At 43.3% G+C, this 22,478-nt stretch overlaps 1 protein-coding gene across 1 annotated transcript in view; it reads left to right on the top strand.

Annotated features, from left to right (window-relative positions):
* The window catches only part of ADAMTS12 (ADAM metallopeptidase with thrombospondin type 1 motif 12), a 329,278-nt gene that overhangs the window by 298,981 nt on the left and 7,819 nt on the right, over positions 1 to 22,478 (top strand). The window contains exons 21-22 of the mRNA XM_073343691.1: positions 1,389 to 1,562; positions 20,221 to 20,367. Of these exons, the coding sequence (XP_073199792.1) occupies positions 1,389 to 1,562; positions 20,221 to 20,367 (321 nt within the window). The remainder of the gene's footprint in view (positions 1 to 1,388; positions 1,563 to 20,220; positions 20,368 to 22,478) is intronic.

The following is a 22,478-nucleotide window of genomic DNA, read 5'->3' as shown; positions in this document are numbered from 1 at the left end:
TGTTGCAAATTCTGTTCTTTCTTAATTGCAGAACTTGGGGGACATGTTGGTTACATCTTGCATGTAGAAATATAGCAATGATCACTTCTTGTATTTTACAACGTATTTCACAGAGATCTCATGAGGCAAAACTACCACCTGCTGTATGCATGCTTTCTCTCATTTTTCTTGTGTCTGCAGTGGCATTTCCTGACTAGTCTGCAGGAGGAGGCTCCCACTAGTAGGAGGCTCCCACTTAGGGAGGCGAAAAGCCCAGGCAGCTGGCCCTCACTTCTGGGAGGCAGCTGGGTTCTAGGCAGGGAGATGTGCAGAGGGCTCTCAGCCGCCCAGCCCTCAGTCTTACCAGAGCCTTCAAGTCCTCTGTGCAGGGGTGAATTTCACCCTTTTTTCCACTCCATAAATGTCACTGGTTCTGTGACAAGTGGATTATGTTTATATCACAGAAAGAAACTAAAAATGAAGGCTAGTGATAAAGTACTGTAACCAAGAGACATTTTAGGGATTATGAGACATGTCATGTGGCTAATTTGAGGTAAAAATCTCTTCGTAATAAAAATTCCTGCCATATTAGCCACCCTGTTATTTTTGGAATCTAGTGCTACAAACCAAATTACTCTCTCGTATATAAAAATATGTGTTTGCTATGTGGATTTTTGAGAGTGGCGGTTATTATTCCCATTACTCATTATTATTGTTGTTGTTATTTATTATTAGAAACATTTATAAAGAACCCATCACAATAATATTGCTGCATTTCACTGCAGGGCAGTATAAAGAAGGCTGGATTAAATCAGTTTTTTTTAAAGGCGTATGCTTCATTGTTTGGGGACTTGAACCTACAAGTTTCTAGGATTTTAATATAAGGTACCAGAGCAGTGGTCCATCCTGCCTCCAGCATTTATCACTGTTACCAGACATTCCAGAGAAACATGTAGTATCCCCACAATGCCCTTGTTTTTCATTACATGATGGTGGGAATTTCCTCCAAACCCTGAATGGTGATTGGCTTATTTCTTACTTGATAAACAAAGCAGTTTAGAATCTATTGCATGTTTAATTGTGGGGATGGTTTTTATGATGTATTATTACTCTCTTATTATGAGACTTTTTGGAACCAACTGTCAGGGCTTCTTAATTAACAAGGCATTTGTATTACTGGTGGATGTTTCAAACATTCCAGTGATGGTAGGAAATAATTTTGGCATATTCAGATCTGCTGCAATGAGAAACAGTTTTTCATCCTAATGATACATTGCTCCTAAGAAGAACAGGAAATTCCAGTCATGTTTCATGAGGCAAACATTTGCATTCATCCCCCTGAATGTGGAAATGTTAGCCTGTCAGAGGTCTGTGGTTTAAAGATGTGCTTCTTTCTATTCTGTGCACAGTGCTCTACAAACTGCGGTGGTGGTTTCAGAACCCGTGACGTTCACTGTACTGATGTTCGTGATAAGCGAATTCTACGGCCTTTTCACTGCCAATTATTAGAACATAAACCACAAGTGAGCATTAGCTGTAATACAGAGCCCTGCTTGGAATGGCGTGTGGAGCCTTGGAATGAGGTATTGGCCTATAAAACAAGCAATTAGAGTGAGCCAATAACTGTCAATTATTAAAGTGGCTATTATTGCTCATGCTATTATGTGAATTTACTCTCAAAGGACGAGATGCAGCTATTATCTAATCACAGGATCTGCAGCTTCTGCTTATGATCTCAGATCACTTATAATAAATGTAAACCACATCTGAAATACTCATAAATTGGCATACCCTTACAGGATCTGGGTATATATTGTATGTCTACACTGCATAGTAAACCCTGGCTCAGATTCAGGTTTAAACAGAACCCTACCCCCCCATCCCACCCCCCCCACCCCCCCCCCCCACACACAAGGCTTTTTGACACACATCAGAAACCTCTCAGGATGCAGGCCTGTAGACACATCCAGGGGTATAGGTCTGAGCCCATGTCTCGCTCTGGGACTGATCCAAACCAACTTATTTTGCAGCCTGGATGTAGTGGAAGTCCAGGTTGCCAGGCTTATGTTTGGAGAGTCTGCCAATGTTATCCCATAATTCCTTAGACTTGTGTGACCTAGCCCTTCTATACCCAAACTTCCTACTCTGTTCCCAGGAATGGGAAGCACTCTCCTGGGTCTAATACAGCTGTTTGGCATTTAACCTTTCCTTTCCACATGGACTGCTCAACTCTGTCTTGTGTTAGCGATGACCATCACTAAGAAGAAGCCCCACATCCAGCATGCTGCTAGCTGGCCAGAGGAACGCAGCGGGATTCTGGTAAATCTGTGGTGTGAGGAGAGCAAGGCCTATGATTTGCGGAAGTGCACAAGAAATGAGCATATGTATGCAAGAATCTTCAAGGGTCTGTCTACATTGCACAGTTAGCCTCTGTCTGTGGAACTTGGCTTGTGGACTCCGCATGTGCTTGAGTGTCTACACTGCATTGTAAACATGGGTTCACCATTGCTGCACTCGGGTCTTGCAGCCATGCTAATTCGTCCATACTGCATTACACAGACCTTCTGACTCGGATCTGTAGTTTGACCTGCATCCACACTGCAAAATGACAGGGTTTGGACCCGAGTCATAATGGAACTCTGGCTATGACCCACCCCCGAGCAGGGACCTAGGACCTGGCTCCAGAGTGCTTGCTCACATGAATCAGACTGATCTTTGTGTGGCTGGAAATGGGACTTGGGCTCAAACTTGAGTCAGAGCCCAGGTTTAGTGTGCAGTTTGGACATACCCTGAGAGGCTGGTAGCATTGGGGATTCACCAGGCCACCAATCAATGCCAGGAGCAGGTCAAGCATCTCAAGACTGCCTATCAAACCAAGGATGAGAACCACACCTTAGGGAACACCCTGTCTACTTGCCTCCTCTGTGAGGAATTTGATCAGGTGCTGGGAACCACGCCAAGCACGCAGCCTCCAGTGGTGCATGACAATCTCCTGAGCAGGAATGGCATGCTTATGACCCCAGAAGCGCAGGCAGCACCGGAGGAGAGCCTGCAGCCGCCAGACCAAAACTCTAAAGTAACCCTGCTGCTGAGGCCATTCCCGGATCAGACTACGCTGCTGGAGCAGCTACATCACATCCTGGGTCCATATTCGGAGGACCTGTTTGGGGACAGCTCAGGGGAACAGCCCATAGTTGAAACAGCAGTACAACAAGCTCTGGAGCTGGAGGTTGGTATGTTTCGGCTGCCATTTTATGTTATTAATATTAAGAGTGGGAGGGACTTCAGGATTACTCTCTATACAATTATTTATTCCGAGCAGGGCATTGTAGTGTGCTCCCACTGGGGGCATAAGCCGTGCCATTTCTCTAGCGCCTCAGCTCCTCAGCACCATGTGCAATTCAAAACAGAAATGGAATAAAAAGTTAAGCAATTAGCATTAATGTTTTACTAGGTACATGCTTACTGTTAGAAAGATGGCTGGGGTATGAAACATTTATGGAGCTTACATTCCTTTTCCTGCAAGTACAGCACAGTTTATAACTCAGCCACATCAAACCATCTGCCTCAGTAGAAGTGTCCCTGGCCACCTGTATTGTTAGCCCAAATGGTAGTGGAGGATGTATTTAGTACACTCCAAATGGTAGCGGTGGATTTACTTGGTCCCAGTGCAGGCATGCAGGATGCTTGTAAGGAAGCTATAATGTGTCTTCATCCTGAATCAGTCTTTCGATTTTTTTTTTTTCATTTTCACCCATTTCTGGCTGGTGATGCATGTGAACTTCTCAAGGAATAGGAATTCCAGACAGCTAGTTAAATTCAGACGGGCCCCTTCTGCAGCTCAGGAGCCCCCTCCATTCGTAAATGTGTTGGTCATTCATCAAATGCTAAAAAATCACCTTCACATCACACCTCACCCACCTTGTCTCATGATTTGTTATTGACAAATCCATGTTGACTGTTACTTATAAACTTATTATCTGCTAGGTGCCTACAAATTGATTTTCTGTTTATTTGCTCTTTATCTTTTTGGGTATCAAAGTTAAGCTGACTGATCTATAGTTCCCTGGGTCATCTTTATTCCCCTTATTATAGATCAGTACTATATTTGTCCTTTTCCACTCCTCTGGGATCTCTTTCATCCTCCATGAGTTCTCAGAGATCTCTTCAGCCAGTTCTTGTAGTATTCTAGAATGTATTTCACCAGGACCTGACAACTTGAAGATATCTAACTTGTCTAAATATTTCTTAACTTGTTCTTTCCCTAGTCTAGCCGCAGAGCCTACCCCATTTATACCGATGTTCACTATGTTAGCCATCTGATCACAGCTAACCTTTCTGGTAAAAACTGAAACAAAAAAGGCATTTAACACTTCAGACATTGCTGCATTTTCTATTATTGTCTTTCCCTCCTTATTGAGTAATGGGCCTATTCTGTCATTGGTCTTTCTCTTACTTCTAATGTATTTGTAAAATTACTTCTAATGTATTTGTTTTATTGTTACCCTTTATGTCCCTAGCTAGTTTAACCTCATGGTGGGCCGTAGCCTTTCTAATTTTGTCCCTGCATGCTTGTGGGGTTTTTTGTTTTTTATATATTAATACTTCATAAGTTGACTTAATTTTCACTATTTGTATGACTATTTTTTGAATTTTAGGTCACTGAAGATCTCCTGATTAAGCCATGATGGTCTCTTACCATACTTCCTATCTTTCCTACGCATTGGGATAGTTTGCTCTGGTGACCTTAATAACATCTCCTTAAACTGCCAACTCTCATGAACTTTTTTCCCTTTGACTTGCTTCCCATGGGATTTTACCTACTAATTCTCAGAGTCTTCTAAAGTCTGCCTTCTTGAAGTCCCTTGTCTTTATTCTACTGCTTTCCCTCCTACCATTCCTTAGAATCATGAGCGCTATCGTCTCATGATTACTTTCACCCACCTTCTGCCTTCCACTTTCAAATTCTCAACCAGTTCCTATTTGTCAGAATCAAATCTAAAACAGCCTCTCCCCTAGTCGCTTTCTCCACCTTCTGTAACACAAAGTTGTCTCCAGTGCACTCCAAGAACTTGTTGGATAATCTGTGCCCTGCTGTGTTATTTTCCCAACAAATATCTGGGTAGTTGAAGTCCCCCATCAGCACCAAGTCCTGTGTTTTCAATTATTTTGTTAGTTGTTTTTAAAAAGCCTCATCCACGTCTTCTTCCTGGTTAGGTGGTCTGTAAAGTCCTACCATAACATCACCTTTGTTCTTTACCCCTTGTATCCCTACCCAGAGACTTTCAACAGATCTGCCTCTCACTTCTATCTCAGCCTTAGTGCAAGTGTATATATGTTTGATATCAAAGACATCACCTTCTCCCTTTTCCCCTGGCCTCCCCTTCCTGAACAAGCTATACTTTTCTATATCAATATTCCAGTCATATGAATTATATGAAGTTTCTATGACACCAATGATTTCATCATTGTGATTATTCACTGCTATTTTTAGTTCTTTCTGTTTATTCCCCATACTTCTTACATTAATATACAGACATCTAAGGTGTTCATTAGAGTTCCCATCTATATTCCCTCTTGTTGTTCTGTCTCTCTGCTATTATTGCCCATATTCCTCCCAGATTTCAACCCTCCACCCAGGTCTCCATGTTCAGGACTCACCTGTGGGATTTTGTCTCCTGATCGGATCAAACCTAGTTTAAAGCCACCTCACTAGGTTAGTCTGTATCCAAAGATACTCCTCCCCTTCTTTCATACATGGACCCCATGTCTGCTCAGCAGTTCTTCTCAGAACAGCATCCCATTGTTGAAGAAACTGAAGCCCTCCTGATGGTACCATCCATGCAGCCATTCATTCATCTCCAGGATGTGTCTCTCTGCCTGGGGCCCTACCCTCGATGGGAAGGATCGATGAGAACACAACCTGTATCCTCAACTCCTTCATCCTCACTGCCAGAGCCCTGCAGTCACTTCTGATCTGCTTAGGGTCATATCTTGCAGCATCACTCATGCCCACTTGGATGAGCAGCATGGGATAGTAATCAGAGGGCCGGATGATCCTCTGCAGTCCTCTGTATGTCCCGGATACTGGCCCATGGCAGGCAGCCCACCTCCCGGGATGCCTGGTCAGGTCGGCAGATGGATGCTTCCATCCCCCTTAGAAGGGAGTCATGTCATCAACCACCACCACCCTTTGTTTCCTCTTGCAAGTGGTACATGGCTTTTCGGATCCTTCTCAGCCTAGCCCCTCCTCCTATAGCTCTCCCACCTGCTTCCTGAGAGATTTATCTGTTGGCACCTCTCACGCTGGATGGTCTCCCTAACATGGCTTTCTATGACTAGGAAATGCAGGCCACAGTCTCTGCAAATCCACCCCAGGACCTGGGTACAGGCATCCATGGTTGGGTTCTCTGTCTGCACACAGGTACAGGTGGAGCAGCTAGGAGCAGTGTTGGCACTGGCGATGTAAATTTTCTGAACCATGTTGATTTTATCCTTTTTCCCTCCTACAAACTCCTTCTCAAACTCCCCTGTTTGCTAGTGCCCCTTGGTCACTTAGCATCTGGTTTATAAGGCTTTTGCTCCTAGCTCAACACAGTTATCAAGAATGATCAAGGATCAAAGGCCTTGCTAGTGCACACTCAGCTAATAGCTAGTAGGCCTCTGATCCCGCACTCCCACACAGTCCCCAAACACACAATTCCCAACAGACCACACTGTAAAATTTAAACAAGCCAAAAGAAAAACTAAATTAAACTGAAAAAAAGAAAAGGAGTACTTGTGGCACCTTAGAGACTAACCAATTTATTAGAGCATAAGCTTTCATGAGCTACAGCTCACTTCGTCGGATGCATCCGACGAAGTGACGTGTAGTTCGCGAAAGCTCATGCTCTAATAAATTCGTTAGTCTCTAAGGTGCCACAAGTACTCCTTTTCTTTTTACAGATACAGACTAACACAGCTGCTACTCTGAAACCTAAATTAAACTGACTCACCTTAAGAATTAGTGCTACTCCTTCTTCCCTTTCTCCCTTTCAAACTACCATTAGCTGACCCCTATTCACTAGCTTCCATTCTCATCTCCACTCAGGCACTTCCAAGATAACAATGACCTCCAGAGCTTGACCTGACTGCAAGGTTTGTAAAACCATAGCTAGCAATAGGATCCTTCATAGGAACTACCTGCTTGAGGGAAAATTGTGGGGATTTATAAATCATTGTAATTGATTTGGGTATGTGACTCTTACCATAATGTGTGTTGGCTTGAAGCATAGCTTGCAAGAACTTCTGAACAGTGAATTTTGTGTGAATAAAACAGAATTGAATGATAGAAATTATCATTCTTTGACCTTGAAGGGATGCAGCCTCTGGAGAAATGTAGAAATCTCTTTCTCCCTCCTCTTCCCTCCCCCACCCCCACCCTGCTCAAATGATCAGACAGTCTGCTCTTTCAGTTTCCTTGGCAGGCCCTTCCTTGTCTGCTGGACAGAAACATGGAACCAGGACCCTGGGGAGCAGACTATCAACTGCCATGCAGGTTAGAAGAGAGTGGGGGATGAAATGATGCAGGACATTTTGGCCAAGACTGATGAACAGCTTGTTTATCAGACAGAGAAGAAAGACAGAAGGCTAGAAAGAAAGGGAGTCAGCCCAGCATGAGGAGAGATTGGCAACGCAGTTCCTGGTGCATGACTAATTGATACGGCTGGCTGGATTAGTAGGATATAATAGCTAGCAAAGTAATCTTATGGGCTACAAATCCCCCCTTTGATGGGGTGATTACTAAGAAACCCCATCACACTGATGAAGGGACAGATAGTTCATGTGTGGGAATAGGTTCTATTTCTTGATATATCTCTATCATGGGCATTATGGAGGCATATTCAGTTGGTTGTACCAGAGATGTTTGCCTTTGTAACTTATTGAGTTTACACTGCATACATTCTAAAGAGATGAAAACAATTCTGGTTGCAATACCTTGGATAATAATCCATCCCTTTAATCCAATTTCCTCCCAGGGAGAATCTACTTCTTGGCCTTCCTCAGCTAATAACTGGACAATTGCTTGTTTAGCCTTATCCACGTCATTTGTAATTTGGATAAGGTGGGTTTCCTTTTGGGATACCAATTGTTTTAATTGTAGTCCCAGAGGGGGAATATGTACTAAAAATGTTGAGGTATATTGGATAGTCAAATCCTGATAGGAGGGATCAGATAGAACAGTTGTATTTTCAAAGGCAGGAATAGGGGAAATCACTTGATTTCCAATTGAGGTAAACTGCTTAGGAGTAAAACAGAAGTTTGGATCTGTGACCTGACATTCCAAGGAACCATGTAGGAACCTTTCCTAGTTGGTTACTATGCAAAATTGGCTATTTCCAGCATAGGTCATCCTCTCCGTAGGAGTCTTCCATCTGGTCAGTTGGACCATACACTGTAACAATGATTGATTCTGGAGCTCTCCCTGCAGTCCACACAAGATAGTATTTGCCTGAAACACATTCCATCTGCATATATACTGAGGCCCCTTTTTAGAGCAACAGGCCATCTGCAGAACTTTCCATGTTTGGGTTAGAGTGTGATAGACTACCAAGGGAGGCACACTGGCACGTTCCTGGTAGATGCAGTCTTTGAGGTGACCTATGGACTGTACTGCAGCCAACCGCTTATACATCCTTGTCTGAGTTAAACACAGGTAAAGAGGCTGTGAATGAAACATACCAGGATCATGCTACAACACAATTTTGAGAAAATAAACAACTGTCTCGGTTAGGATGTGGTGTCACAGACCCCATTTGTCTCATAATTCCAATGGATACATGGACATACATTCAAACATACAGATCTCTCCTTCAGGCCTTTCAAAACATTTAGGGCAATACCAATTAACTAATTGCTTATCTTTGATTAGATTGGGGATTCTTCCCAATTCTAGGGATTGCAATGCCTCAGTGATTGTGTTAATGACACAGTCCCCATGTGCAGAGCAAATAATTTCCTTTCCTAATGATTGGTTCTTTTGTTGATCATTATTATGAGCGTCATTAGTCCAGGCGGATAGTTTGGTCCGCCGTTTTATTGCTATGACCAGTTTTCCCTGATTTTGTGTGTATTGCCAATTTATGATTACCTCATATTCTTCTGACTTTGAATCCTGTGAAGGTGAAGATTTAGCCTTGGTCTCCTCTTTCCAACCACAAATAATATTCACCATCACATTAACACGTAAGATGTTTACAAGATGTGGGAATGAATCCATAGAGTCATTTGCCAGCAACTTGGCATATAGCTTCAAAGTAAGTTCATTGCCTTGACTGGTGATAATGATTTGTTCAGTCTCTTTGGCAGGGCAATACATTTTCAATGTTCAAACACCTGAGTGTGGAGGCATTGTCGGGTATTATGGTCCTGGGCAGCTTGGCGTACTTGATGCAGGAGTCTAGTCCCAAAGTCTTGATTTTGGCTTAGTCCTACCCTCAGGGCAAAGATGAAGGAGTAGCAGATCAGAAATCTCAATGTCCATTTCATGACTGCAATCCTTTGAACTCCAACTATGGTGGGTTTTCAGGAGACAATTCGGCTAGCTCCTGGGAAGCAAGCTGCTCCTGGGACCTGGATGATCATTACAGTTTTAACTGATTAAGCGTGGTAGATTTTATCTTTAGTATGCTTGCCTCCTGTTACTTTAATCTTGTACACTGCTGAACTGAGTTTATCAATGATTCGGAAAGGTCCAATCCACCAATTACACAGTCTGTGCTCTGGTGCTTTGTAGGATAACAGCATTACTAGATCACAAGTATTTTCTTTTTGGGTTTTATCAGAGTAGGCCTTAGCCTTTCATTTTGATTTCCCCAATTTAGTGGCTACCTAAAGATGGATGTTTTAAATGTGCCTGCAGATTTTGCAGATAGGTGTCCATTTTGATTCCCTCCAATTGAGTACCACTTGTGTGCCAAATTAGGTGTTCTGGCAACCTTATACTTCGGCCTGTCATTACTTCAAAGGGTGTCTTATCGGTCGATGCAGCAGGAGTTGCCCTTAGTGCCATGAGAATTAGAGGCATGAGGGAATCCCAGCTGCATCCATTGGCATCCACCAGTTTCCTCAACATTACCTTTATGGTCCGATTTGTATGTTCCACCATCCCAGATGACTGTGGTCTGTATGAGATGTGTAGTCTCTGTGGGACTTCCATTCATTTAAGACAGTCTTTGAAGAACTGCCCTGTGAAATGTGATCCCTGGTCTGATTCCACTTTCGGAGGGATCCCCCAGTGAGAGAAGACTTGTTCTACCAGGACCTTGGCTGTGGCCTTTGCAGTACTGGTCTTCAAAGGAAAGGCCTCCACCCATTTTGAGAAAGGATCAACAGTCACCAAGAGGTATTGGTTGTCTCTTTGGGTTCGCGGTAGAGGGCCTATGAGATCAATCTGCAAAGCCATTCATGGACTTTCATACACCTGAGATTGTAATGGTGCATTACGTTTGGAAGGAGTTGGGTTGACTTGGGCACAAGTCAAACAGTTGTTACGGTACTGTTGTACATCTAATTTAAGAAGAGGCCACCATCACACGGTTAAGAGACATTGGACAGTTTCGTCTACTCCCTGATGTCCTCCTGTTAGAGTATCATGGACCATGTATATCATTTCCCTTCTTAGGGAGGTTGGAACCACCCACACTGGAAAAAGGCCTCCCGTGTACATGAGGATTTTATCCACCACTTGTAGATATTGTTTGTATTTCCCATATACAGGGTTTAATATAGATGACCATTCTCCTTCTGTCTTGGAGAGTTCTCAAATTATCTCCACTATATTTCTGTCTAATGCTTGCATCTCCTTTAAGTCAGGAATGTCAGTCTCTACCACCTTGGCAGCAGCAATTAAACACTTCGAACCAAGGGTTATGAAGGAATGTTCTAAGTCCTTTTCTTTCCATGGTTCCCCTGATCGAGCTCCCTCTCTGACTAGTCTGTTGGCCTTTTCATTCTCAATCGCATAGTGGAGTCTGAAAACAGACCAATACGCTGGTACAAGGTTTTAAGGGAGTCCTGTACACAGTACTTCAGTACACAAGCCACCGCCGCTAACTCAGCATATTGGGCTGAATGTGGGGTACATGAGTATGCTTTTTCCCAAGGCTCTCCTTTGGGAGGAATGATATAAATCCCAAAGCCAGTGCATGAATTCCCTTGAGGATCATGACAGCTTGATCCATCCACAAAGAAGTGGTTTCCTTTAAAGGAATCTATCTCTTGGATTAGAGGCAGGAAGAAGACTTTCTACCATTCCCTTTGGACTCTGTTTGTGTCTGGACAGTCATGGGGCTCTCCTTGATACAGTAAGGCTGTGGGCAGCAAAAATGGCATCCTAACAAGTTTTACTGTGATATCATTCCCCAGTAACAACAATGCCCAAAGGACTAGGGAGGCATTTGAAACCTGTCCGTCTTTAACCTGATTAGATAGCAGAAACTGAAGGGGTGTGTGCAATGAGTATAATATGATTGGGCTGAGGCCAGTTAGGAAAGCAAAATGCTGTATGGCCCAACTAGTGGCCACTAAGTACTTCTCACAGTTGTTGTATTTAAGTTTTACTGGAGACATTAAACATGAGGCATAGGCATATGAATTTCCCATGCCTCTCTTGGGAAGCAACAGCCACTAATGCATTAACACTCACGCCACCTCCAGGTGATAAGGTGTCTCAGGATTTGGAGTGATCAACACAGGAGCCATGACAAGGGCCTGTGTCAGCTGGAGCACTGCTTCAGTGGGAATGGACTGAACCACACACGGAACATCCTTCTTTAGCAGTTGGTACAAGGGACCTGCAATGGAAGCAAAATTAGCAATGAAACCCCTGTGGAACCCAGTTAAGCCCAAAAAGGATCTTAACACTGTTAGGTCCTCCGGTATCAGCAACTTTTGGACTGCCTCCACCTTTTGCTGTGAGGGAGTTTGACCCCATTTTGTCAGAGTAAGACCTAAGAAAGAGATAATGGTTTTCATTACTCGCACCTTGGCAGGGTTGCACTTTAATTTCGCTTCCTTAAGAATTTGCAGGATCTCGTCCAGCTTTGCCAAATACTCCTCCTTGGTGCGAGTTGCTAAGCAAAGGTCGTCTATGTACTGGAATAATATAGACGATTTAGAAAATCGTGCCAGGACTTGACGCATTTGAGCGTGGAACAATGCCAGGCTATTTTATATCCCTGTGGTAATCGGGTCCAGGAACATTGGACCCCCTGGAAGCTAAATGCAAACCTGTATTGCGACTCCCGGGCCACTGGTAAAGTCCAAAAGTTGTTACTGATATCTAGCTCAGAGAACCACTTAGCCTCCGGGTCAAAGGACTGTATGAGGTCTGGCATCTTTGCCACAGTAGGGGCACAAGTAGGGGTGACCTGATTTAACCATCTGTAATCGAAGGTGAGGCACCAAGAACCATCTGGTTTCTTAACAAGCCAAATCGGGGAGTTGGCTGTAGAAGTGCATCTACGCAGGACTCTCCAGGCCAGCAATGACTTGATAGCCTTGGCTACGTAAGGTGTGGTCTGGTCTGGAAAGGAATATTGTTTTTGAGCAGGTGTATCTCCCCCTTCCACAACAATAGTGACTGCCATGCACCCACAGTCGTGTTTGTGTTTAGCAAAGGCATCAGCATGTTTGCGAAGTATGGCCTGTAACTCTGGATAGAGTGCGTTTGGCTATTAACGTGTCCAGGTGGTATTCATCTGTTTCTGGCCCCTCTGCTGGAGTGACCATACCACACTCCAGTATGACCACTAGCAGGCAACCCAACTCTTGTCCTCCAGTAAGACACAACAACTGATTAGTCAAATCAGTAACGCATTCCTGCCTACCTAGGAAATCAGACCCCAACAGATTACCTTTTGGGTCTGACAATGTGAGCATCGCAAAGACATGGGTCTTGTGCAGGTGACCAATTTGTACTTTGATAGGTTTAGATAGCATGGCCATAACTTGGTAGTTTACAAACGTTGATAGCATCTTTGTTTTTCCAGATGCCAAAACAGAGGATCTAGGATCCTTCACATGGATGATACTGATTGCTGCTCCGGTGTCTACAATAAAATTTAGGTGGCGGTTCCCTACCACTATAGATACCATGGGTCTTCCACTTGCATCTCTTCCCAAAGGGGTTATGACACTCCTTGGGGCCTGCTGGCATCATGCGGAGTAATCTATAGGATAGATAGGCGGGTAGCCTTCAGGCTCTTCCACCTCCTCAGGGGTAACCCTGCATGAGAATAAGCCACTCAATTGGGAGGAGGGGTTGAGTCCACAGAGGCCACTGGTTGGTTTAAAGGATTTTGACGTTGATCTCCCAACACCAACTCATTTAGGCATGTCCAGAGTTCTCGGATATCCTGCTGTTGGGTCTCCAGGATTTGCTGCACTGTCTTGAACATTGACACTACTGAGAGATCCTCCTCCTGATAAGACGGTGGTAATCTAGAACCCTGAGGATGAGAAGAGTTCTGCGCAGCACCTGCAAGAAAAGGAACACGATCTCGAGGCCCCCTTGGGGCCCGAATGCATATCCTTGTTGATTGTTCGGTGAATTGAAATTATTGGCCCAGCACTGAGATTGAGGGGACCTAGGATTAGTCTGGTTCTGCCCTTGAGATGTCCTGGTAGGACCCTCAATCCTCACTATGGTAGTAGCCTGTGGCTTTTGTAGGGTTGCAACTGGGTCTCCACGCCAACCTGCTTTAGGGTTTCCCTGGGTATGGGCCTTGGCTAGAAGAACCAGGGCCTCATCCAGGAAGGTCCCATCATGGATATGCATGTTAACCCTTTCCTGTAGGTAGGGAAGAGAATTATTAACCAACAAGCTAACATACTGTGGTTCATTTGTGTCCTCTTTCATGTGACTGCGCCAGGCTGGACTTAACCGTAGATGAAATTGGTGGGAAGACTCATTTGGCTTTTGTCCAGGATGCTGATTATGCTCAAGCACAGCACTGTCTCTGAAAAAGACTTCTCACCCTTCCTATACTCTGGGAGCAAGGTGCTCTATAAGGCTCGATTTACTGTGAGCTGTAAGATTTTAACCCAATCATCACTTGGCAAACCAAATATTTGTCCTGTTTCCTGAACACGCTGTGCCTGTACTGCTACGGAGGAATCCTCCATCATTCCTACTTGTTTAGCTACTAAATCCAGAGTTCTAATATCTATAATCACTGCTATGGGACAGTCAGGAATTACATCTGGAGAGTTTGGGCAGCCACTGGAATCAGTATCTGAAGATACTTAGTATTTGAAGTGTCTCCCCCAAAACCTGGGGGCCTTCTCCTATCCGAGTCAATACTTCCTTCATCAGAACGATCAGATATATCCCTTGAGTGGAACCTAGGAAATATATGGTTAGTGTAGTGTTCTGAATAACTTCTATGGAGGGCACTCTCATACCGTGCTGACATATTCCTTATACCAGTGAAAGTTACGGATTGAAGTTCCGCTGGCACACATAGTGACATTAACACATACCACAGGGCTATTGGAGTCGGAGTTCCTAGATATTCCAGGAACCTGGGCGGTGCTGGTGACTGGCCTGGTTGCCATGACAAAGGACCGCCCCCATCAGAGGATCCTGAAAAGCCTCCTGAACTGGATGGTGCTACCACATTAGGTGGGGGAATTACATCTCTAAGCTGCTCTCTCTCTCTTTCCCCTGAATCCTGGTGATGATTGTATCACATGTATTAGATACCTGAACCACTTCTTATACAGCACGCCTCATTTTCTAGGCAATTTGAACCTCCAAAGGCGCTTCTCCTGCTCTGCCAGGAGCTGAGACAGTCTTTTCTTCAGAATCTCCTTCTCTCTCCCTCTGCAACATCCACTTGCTTTTCTAGGATGACAGTGTCTGGTTCACTTAATTCCTCTTTTAGCACTATGGCCGGAGGACTTCCCTTTTCTGCTGGCACACTGGCTCCCATTACTTCACTGTTACCTTCCTCTTGTAACTCACCGGGCTGTTTCTCTGCGTTAGCGGCTTCAGAAGCCATCTCTGCACTAGCTAGCTCTCTCGTTCCCCTTCTTGTTACTGGCTCCACGGGCTGATCAATTTCTGTTGGTTCCACTAACCCGATAGGAATAGAAACCACTGCTGACTCATCTCCTGTCTCTCCCATATAGCTCGACGCCATACACCTTGCCTTATCCTTTCAGAGTGAATCACAGCTGCCTTCTAACTGTCTGGCATTAAGGCATGAGCAATAAGATATGATTGTTACAAAAGCTTTCACTAGTGTTAGTGGCATTCTATGTGTAAATTGAGAAAATATGTGTGTGAGCACTAACATATGGAGAAGTGGTTCTAAAAGGGCATAGGTATTTAAGTTCAACAACTGACCACGGTCGGTTTATAACCTTCCAGTTATTTTTAAACTGGCAGCTGCTCATTTCTGCCACCCATACACTTCCTCACACACCTCATGGGCGTGATGCTGACTTCATTCTAACTTCCTTTCCAACTCTTTTCCTTTACAGAAAAGAGAGAACTGCTCTTCAGAAGCAGTGCATAACTGTTCCTTTAACTCCTGAATTTCCTTATCCTTCTTCACAGCTTTATGTGCCTTCCTGAGCAGCTCCTTTCTCACATTTAACTTCCGTCCCAGAAGACCACACGCTGTCAACAAACACTCCATTGCAATCCCTTTCACTTCACTATCTTTTCTTTTCTTTCTCTCAGTTTCAGTTTCAATCACCTGACTTACAAAACCCCACAGGTTACTATGCTTGGAGAGAACTTCCCTATCTTTCAATTCCTCCAAACCGCCTCCATGTTCCCCAATGCATCTTCTAACAAAAATCTCTAAGGCTATATCCCAGGCAGCCTCTACAGGCTCTGCCGCCTTTCCCTCACTCATTTTTGCTTTTTACACTGACTATACTTAACCTTTCAAATAACAAGGAGAAAAACTTAACACTGTAACTTAACTCTAAATCTTAAATCTAAAGAGATCTAAAGATGCCTTACAAAACTAATAATAGTAATAAAAAATTATATATACCCCAGACCAGTCCAACAATACTTCAAACAAGTCCCAAAAAGAAAGGATAGGAGTAGGATCTCTCCCTTCCTTTGATGGCCAATGTGTATTAGCAGATCGAGAGGTCCTGGCGGGACCTACTGAACAGAGGGGCAAATACTGCTCAGAGACAGCTCAAGGGGGCAACCCAGGGGAGTTGAGGGGACTACAAAGGGGTAACTGGAACCATACAAGTTCTGAGCTACCACGGCCCTTAAAATATTAATCAACTCCAACGCCACCACGAGTATGGCTCATTGGGCCCAATGCGACTGCCTGCTCAATACGCAAAAAACCCCACCCCTTATCACGCAATACCATTACTCCCAATATTTGGCCATATAAAACAGACAAACAGACATGAAACAGTTAAACCATTTGACTCACAAGCTGCAAGAGGGAAAAAAAGGAAGTATTATAAGTTCTCTGGGATCGGTGCCCAGAATTCATCTGTTATCAAAGGAAACTGCTACCAGACTGTGCCCAGTGACTAAGTCACAAAGAGTTTTGCTTTTTAATTTCTTAAATAAGTTTTTTTTAACCTCTTAAATAAGTGTTTGCCATGCACACCTTGAAACTCTTGCTGGCTCGCCAACCTGTTGACCTGAATTTTATGGGTTAGTTGTTATGGTTCGCCGCTGCTCACATCCGACCAGAAGATTTATAAGTTCTTGTCCAATTCAGACTACAGGGTCCAAGAACTCAGAGAATTCTATATCGGGAGAGGACTCTCAGGGTGCTTGGCAAAAACACTTACAGTGAGGACAATACCAAATTGACAAAAGCTTTAGTGAGATTAACAGAAGAATAATAAATGCTGTGAAACTTATGACTGCAAAACAGTAAAAGAATTCCAAAACTCCTGGTGGTAACATTCATATTATAAGTACCTTAACCTAACATACTCACACCCTTCCTTGGGGACCCGGTAATAGGAGGTGAAGGACCAGCCTTACTCCTGGCATATCCCATAACACGATGGATCTGGCTTCCCCAATAGTTAGGAATGTTGAGTAGTTATACTATACTACACAAGCTGAGCTGATAGCATGATAGAAGATGTAGAATATGGTAGAACAAAGAAAAGAAAAAGCTTCCTAAGATATTCTTACATGGTATTTTATAAGATCCCTACACTGTTTAATTCAGGCCCAACGTACTATACCCAAATCTTGTTTTCGTACCTTAAGAAATTTTTGGGTACCCTTATCCTATACATTAGTGGATTATGACACTTACTCTTTGCATATTAATAAGGATTATCTCACTCCAACGTAGGCTTTTTTGGCGACTTCCAGGTTTGTGGTGTGCCCTGCAGTTACCAACCGGTTGCAGACGCCAGATAAACCTGTTCAGTGTTGTATGTAGTTCCTCCCTTCGGTTCCCCAAAGTTCAGGGACCATTTTCATTTGTGCCACAGGTTGTCCGCCTTTATGCTGACTTACTCTTAACTAATCATACTTTTAGCTATTTAGCTGGATACAGGCAGGCAGGCTTCTTGCATTTCAGCAAAACTTATTCTATATATAATTATTAGGAAACACATATCACATGCCTCAACACATCCTAATTTCATAGGAATTAATACTGATAAAATATAAGAATCATATATGAAATGGATTAATTCAGAAAGAGAAACATATTATTTAATACAGCTTGCTGGATTAGTAGGATATAATAGCTAGCAAAGTAATCTTATGGGCTATACCATGTGAGAGATGGGATGAATGCTAGTAAGCTTATTAGCATGTGTGTAGGTTTTTAATATGTTTTCCCTGTAATGCTTTGTATCTTAAAAAGAATGTCGGCTTGCTTAGAAACATCTGTGTGGTATTTTATATCTGTAGCAATTACACTGTTATCAGTCTCTGAAGAGAGAGCAAGCAGGTGTCCTAGAGTATTCTTCTGTGCTGGGAATGCACAGCGAAGGCAAGGAAACTGTCTAGCCTGGGAATACCCTGTCAGAAAGGAGAGAGATGCATGTCTCCACTCCAGAGAGACAACAGCTGGGGAGCTGAAAGTCAAGAGTGGGTGTCCTTGCTGTGCCACTGAGGTGAAATACAAGTGCATTTGTCCTGAACTGTGACAGCGCCTTCAATAGGCCAAATACTGCCACCAAAATGTCCACCAGCATTTCACAGATGCTCTGCCTGATTCCCAAAATAGCAGTGAAAGCACGATCAGGAAAAGGTCTTACACCATGTTACTGACTCCAGTTGCAGAGAGCCTGCAGACCCAAAAAATGGCTCAGCTAGATGTGCTGGTGGGCTAAGCACACTCCTGGTCAAGTGCTATGGGATGGACAGACATGTTCTCCCTCAATACATCATGAACCAAGCAAGCCCTAGAGCTTCTACAGCTAGCAAGGCTGCTAAGGTCCCTGGGATACACCCCCGAAAGCCACAGCACCTGACTCATGTCTACATAGCGCAGTATGGACACGTTGGCACAGATAGGAGCCTGACATAACAATGCAGCGTGAACACTCAAGCATGAGCATGGAGAGAACTGATGTGCTGGCATCCGTCACGTGGGCCTGCGGGTACTATGCAATGCAGAACACCCCAAATTTCCATACCCTGATGTACAGCAGAAGAGATCATCTTAGAGAAGCCTCAACAGGGTTTGTTTCGGGTACCATATTGGACCAGGAAACAAGACTCACTCTGTTTGTTACCTTCTCCTGCCATTCTGTTTGGTCTTTCTGCCATGACCAGTTTAGAATTTTCCTTTAAGCTTCAACATTGGGATTTTCAAACATGCATATGGGACTTTCCTAAATTCCATTGAAATTCAGTGGGACAAGGTGGGTGAGATCATTTTATTGGACCAATTTGTGCTGGTGAAAGAGAAAAGCTTTCAAGCTTACACTCTTTGATAGCTTGTCTCTTTCACCAAGAGAAGTTGCTCCAATAAAAGACATTACCTCACCTACCATCTCTCTGTAATATCCTGTGACCTACACAGCTACAATAACATTGAGAACAATATTGAAATGGAGTATCTAACTGCCGTAGGATCTGTTGAAAATCCATGCCTAAAATAAGAGAGGAGCTGCAGAGGTTTGGTTTTAGTTTTGTAAAAATCTCATTTGCTGGATTTACTTTTGCAAAACCAAATCCAATGTGTGGTTTGAATACAATTTCTATTTATTTATACCACCAAAGTTGTGTGTTTTGTTTTGTTTTGGGGGAGGTAAGGGTTGGCAAAAAGTTTTCAACATTAGCCTATGTAATAAATCTACTAAACCCTCTTGTTCATCCATGGCTTCTCTTTTCACACTGAGGATATTGTGACACATCACTCCAAATTGTGATTTAAGGATAACATTCTGATTCAGACCTGCAAGTTGGTCCTCAACTCTGATATTCTGCTTATCCTAAAGGGAGAGAGCAGCTCCTTTTACAGAAAGCAGATCATCAGATAGGGGAAGTTTCAGGAAAGCCCAAGAACAAAATTTTATCCAAAATATTTTTGGCCCATTATATTCCCAGCCGTGTATCAAGCCTTTGGTGCATTTCAAGACGTCACAACCATGATCACTTTTTAAAACAGGTTTGGAAAGAAAGTTTTAAAAATATCCTCAGTCCATATTTCTGTATGATGGTTGATTATTGCCATTTTTGTAGCTAAAGGTTTAGTATGTGCCGTGTGGATTTTCAATATCCCCAAGCAGCCTCATGAAAGTGAGAGGTTGCATCTTGTAAATTTGTCCCAGTGAGCAAAAGTCTTACATTAATATTGCAGATTAAACCTGCAGAAACATGACTTGCTTTCTGACATTATGACATGAATCATTGTCCCTACACTAAATCTGAGTAATATTATGTTGCTTTCATTATGAATGTTAGGAGTGAATTTATTAATAACATTCTGCCTCCTACTCCAGATTAATAACAGCCCCTTCCCATCTGTGTCATTAAAAAAGATTAAAGAAATACATTATGCAGTCATTATCTTCAACTTTGGGTCATCAGACTTGATGTATGTGCTAAACTATACTTGCTAATGTCCTAAATTATTTCAGATAAATGCTTCTTACTAACTGTTCAATGATCATGCATTTCTCAAATAAATATGTTCTCTACTTCCTTTGCAGCCTGTTTATATTTTTTTGACCACCCAAAATTGCTTTCACTTTACTCTTTTCTGGTGTGCTGTTTTATTTTAGTGTTCGAGAACATGTGGCGGTGGTCTGCAAGAACGATACATCTACTGCCCAGAAGAGGACTATTGTGACTGGACGAAAAAGCCTAACTCCACGGCACGCTGCAATGGGCAGCCTTGTACTCAGTGGATAAATGGGACGTGGAATTCGGTAGGATTCAATCCTTGGTTTTTTTGGCTTTTGAGAAATGCATAGTAAAATATACACCACCACAACTAAAAAGTCATCCACTTCAGACACAGAACCTGATTTGGCTAATTAACTCCAATTCTCCAATGTTATCTGGTTAAAATGAATCAATAAGAATCTATTTGATAAATTAAAGCCTAAATCTGCTACCCTTGTTCACATTAAAATCAGTGGTACTGCTCAAGGAGTAAGGAACTAGTCAATGAGAACAAGGGTAGCAAAGTCAGGCCCTTTAATAATTATGTACAGTGTTTGTGAGGTACAGTATACATGGCAAGCCAGTTCTTAGTGCACAGTTAGTGATAAAACTAGAACAAGGGTCTTCTCAAAAAGTACTGAAAGGCCAGCTCACCATGCAGATATATTTATATTTTTAGTTGCTGTGTTGTGGAGTGAATTTACCACAGTTGTGATACTGTAATTGTATCTGTTTGAAGATTTATCATTTTCCACCTATTCTCATCCACATGATATTTGCTTTAAAAGCACTGTAGGCAAAAACTGCAGGTTAACTATATAGGGAAGCTCCATGGGTAGTAGAAGCAGCAAATCTAGATATGGATTCAGGTAGTCTCAAGAGAAGAGCAAAGCAGTAAAGGAAAAAAAGAGTTCTGCTTCTTTGTGTAAAGCACACACTCTGTTACAGACCTGGCTGAGTCCCCTTGGTGGAGAGTCACCAGTCTGTTGTAATTGGACCCAGTCTTTGGATCGCATGTGTCCAAGCCATCTGGGCCTAGGCAGCATCTGGTCACTGTTTCTAGCTCTGGGCCCATTGGTATACTCATGGGTGCAGATACCCTGTCTAACCCCTTTCCTTGGGATATGGGACTCCTCCATCCAACTCCGTAGGCCAGTGGCTCAGACCTCCCAGGTCTCTCCAGTCACATATGCATACTCCCCCAGAGCACCATATCCGTGGATGCTCTGGTTCATAATTTAACTCCTCAGGGACCATACGGCAGATAAAATAAGGCGCACAGGTCTTTGCACAGGAGTTTCTGATACCACTGTAACTTTTACTGTCAAAGCATACACAACTCACAGATCTTTAGGAAACACAGTTAAAAGCCTTATATGCTCTCTCCCCTAAGTCTCTGCTCACCCCTTCTTGTGAGTATGTCAGTCCTTTGGTCTTCAGTGCAGAGGATGTGAAGGAGATCCCCACCCTAAGCCACTCTTTTTAGGGCACAAATCTAAGGAGCAGACCCAGACTGAGGTGTCAGTAGAGAAGGTTTTGGAACAAATTGATAAATTAAATAGTAATAAGTCACCAGGACCAGATGGCATTCACCCAAGAGCTCTGCAGGAACTCAGATAAGAAATTGCAGAATTACTAACTCTGGTGGGTAATCTATTTCTTAAATCAGCCCCTCTACCAGATTACTGGAGGATAGCTAATATTAGCAGTTTTTTGTTTTAAAGGCTTGTTACGAATTACACCTGGTAGGACACGCACACAAATGCTGCGAATTATACCTGATAGGCCACGCACAGTTCGAATCTAGCTGAGGCACATAAACAAAGTCCACAACTGCAGAGTTCCCAAAAAACACCAAGTTTATTATGCTCGAGCGTGGTGCCCACCTGCTAGCCAGGAGGGGACCCCAAATACAGATTATACAAAGGTTATATACCTCTTAGCAAAGCATGTTGCCCTCGTGCATCGGAAACCTTAGCCAATAAACACACCCTTTTCTTATCTACCACCAATCCCTGCTTGGTGCATTCCTCGTGCTAAACTAGTATGTTAATTACAGAGCATGGTCCTAAAGCCATGCATCAGTAACTTTTATTATCAGGATGGGAGGCCTCACATCAAAGGCCAGGAGATAGGGAGTTAGGGACAGACAAAGAACAGATACCGGGAGTCAAGGCAGGCTGGAAACAAGGAGGAGGATTTTCACAGGAATGCAGTATCTAAGGAACACTCCTCCTGGTGCATGATGTGCTTGCTTTTAGACAATGGTGGGCCCCAAACCAAAATGGAGTCACATGTGCTAACTTTGGCTCCAGAGGCAATCCTGGCAATTACAGGCCAGTAAACCTAACTTTAGTACCAGGCAAATAGATTG

This window comes from Lepidochelys kempii, chromosome 5 (assembly GCF_965140265.1).
Source record: "Lepidochelys kempii isolate rLepKem1 chromosome 5, rLepKem1.hap2, whole genome shotgun sequence".
NCBI lineage: Eukaryota > Metazoa > Chordata > Testudines > Cheloniidae > Lepidochelys > Lepidochelys kempii.
Note: the sequence above shows the minus strand (reverse complement) of the source record. Positions and strands in the feature narration are given on the sequence as shown.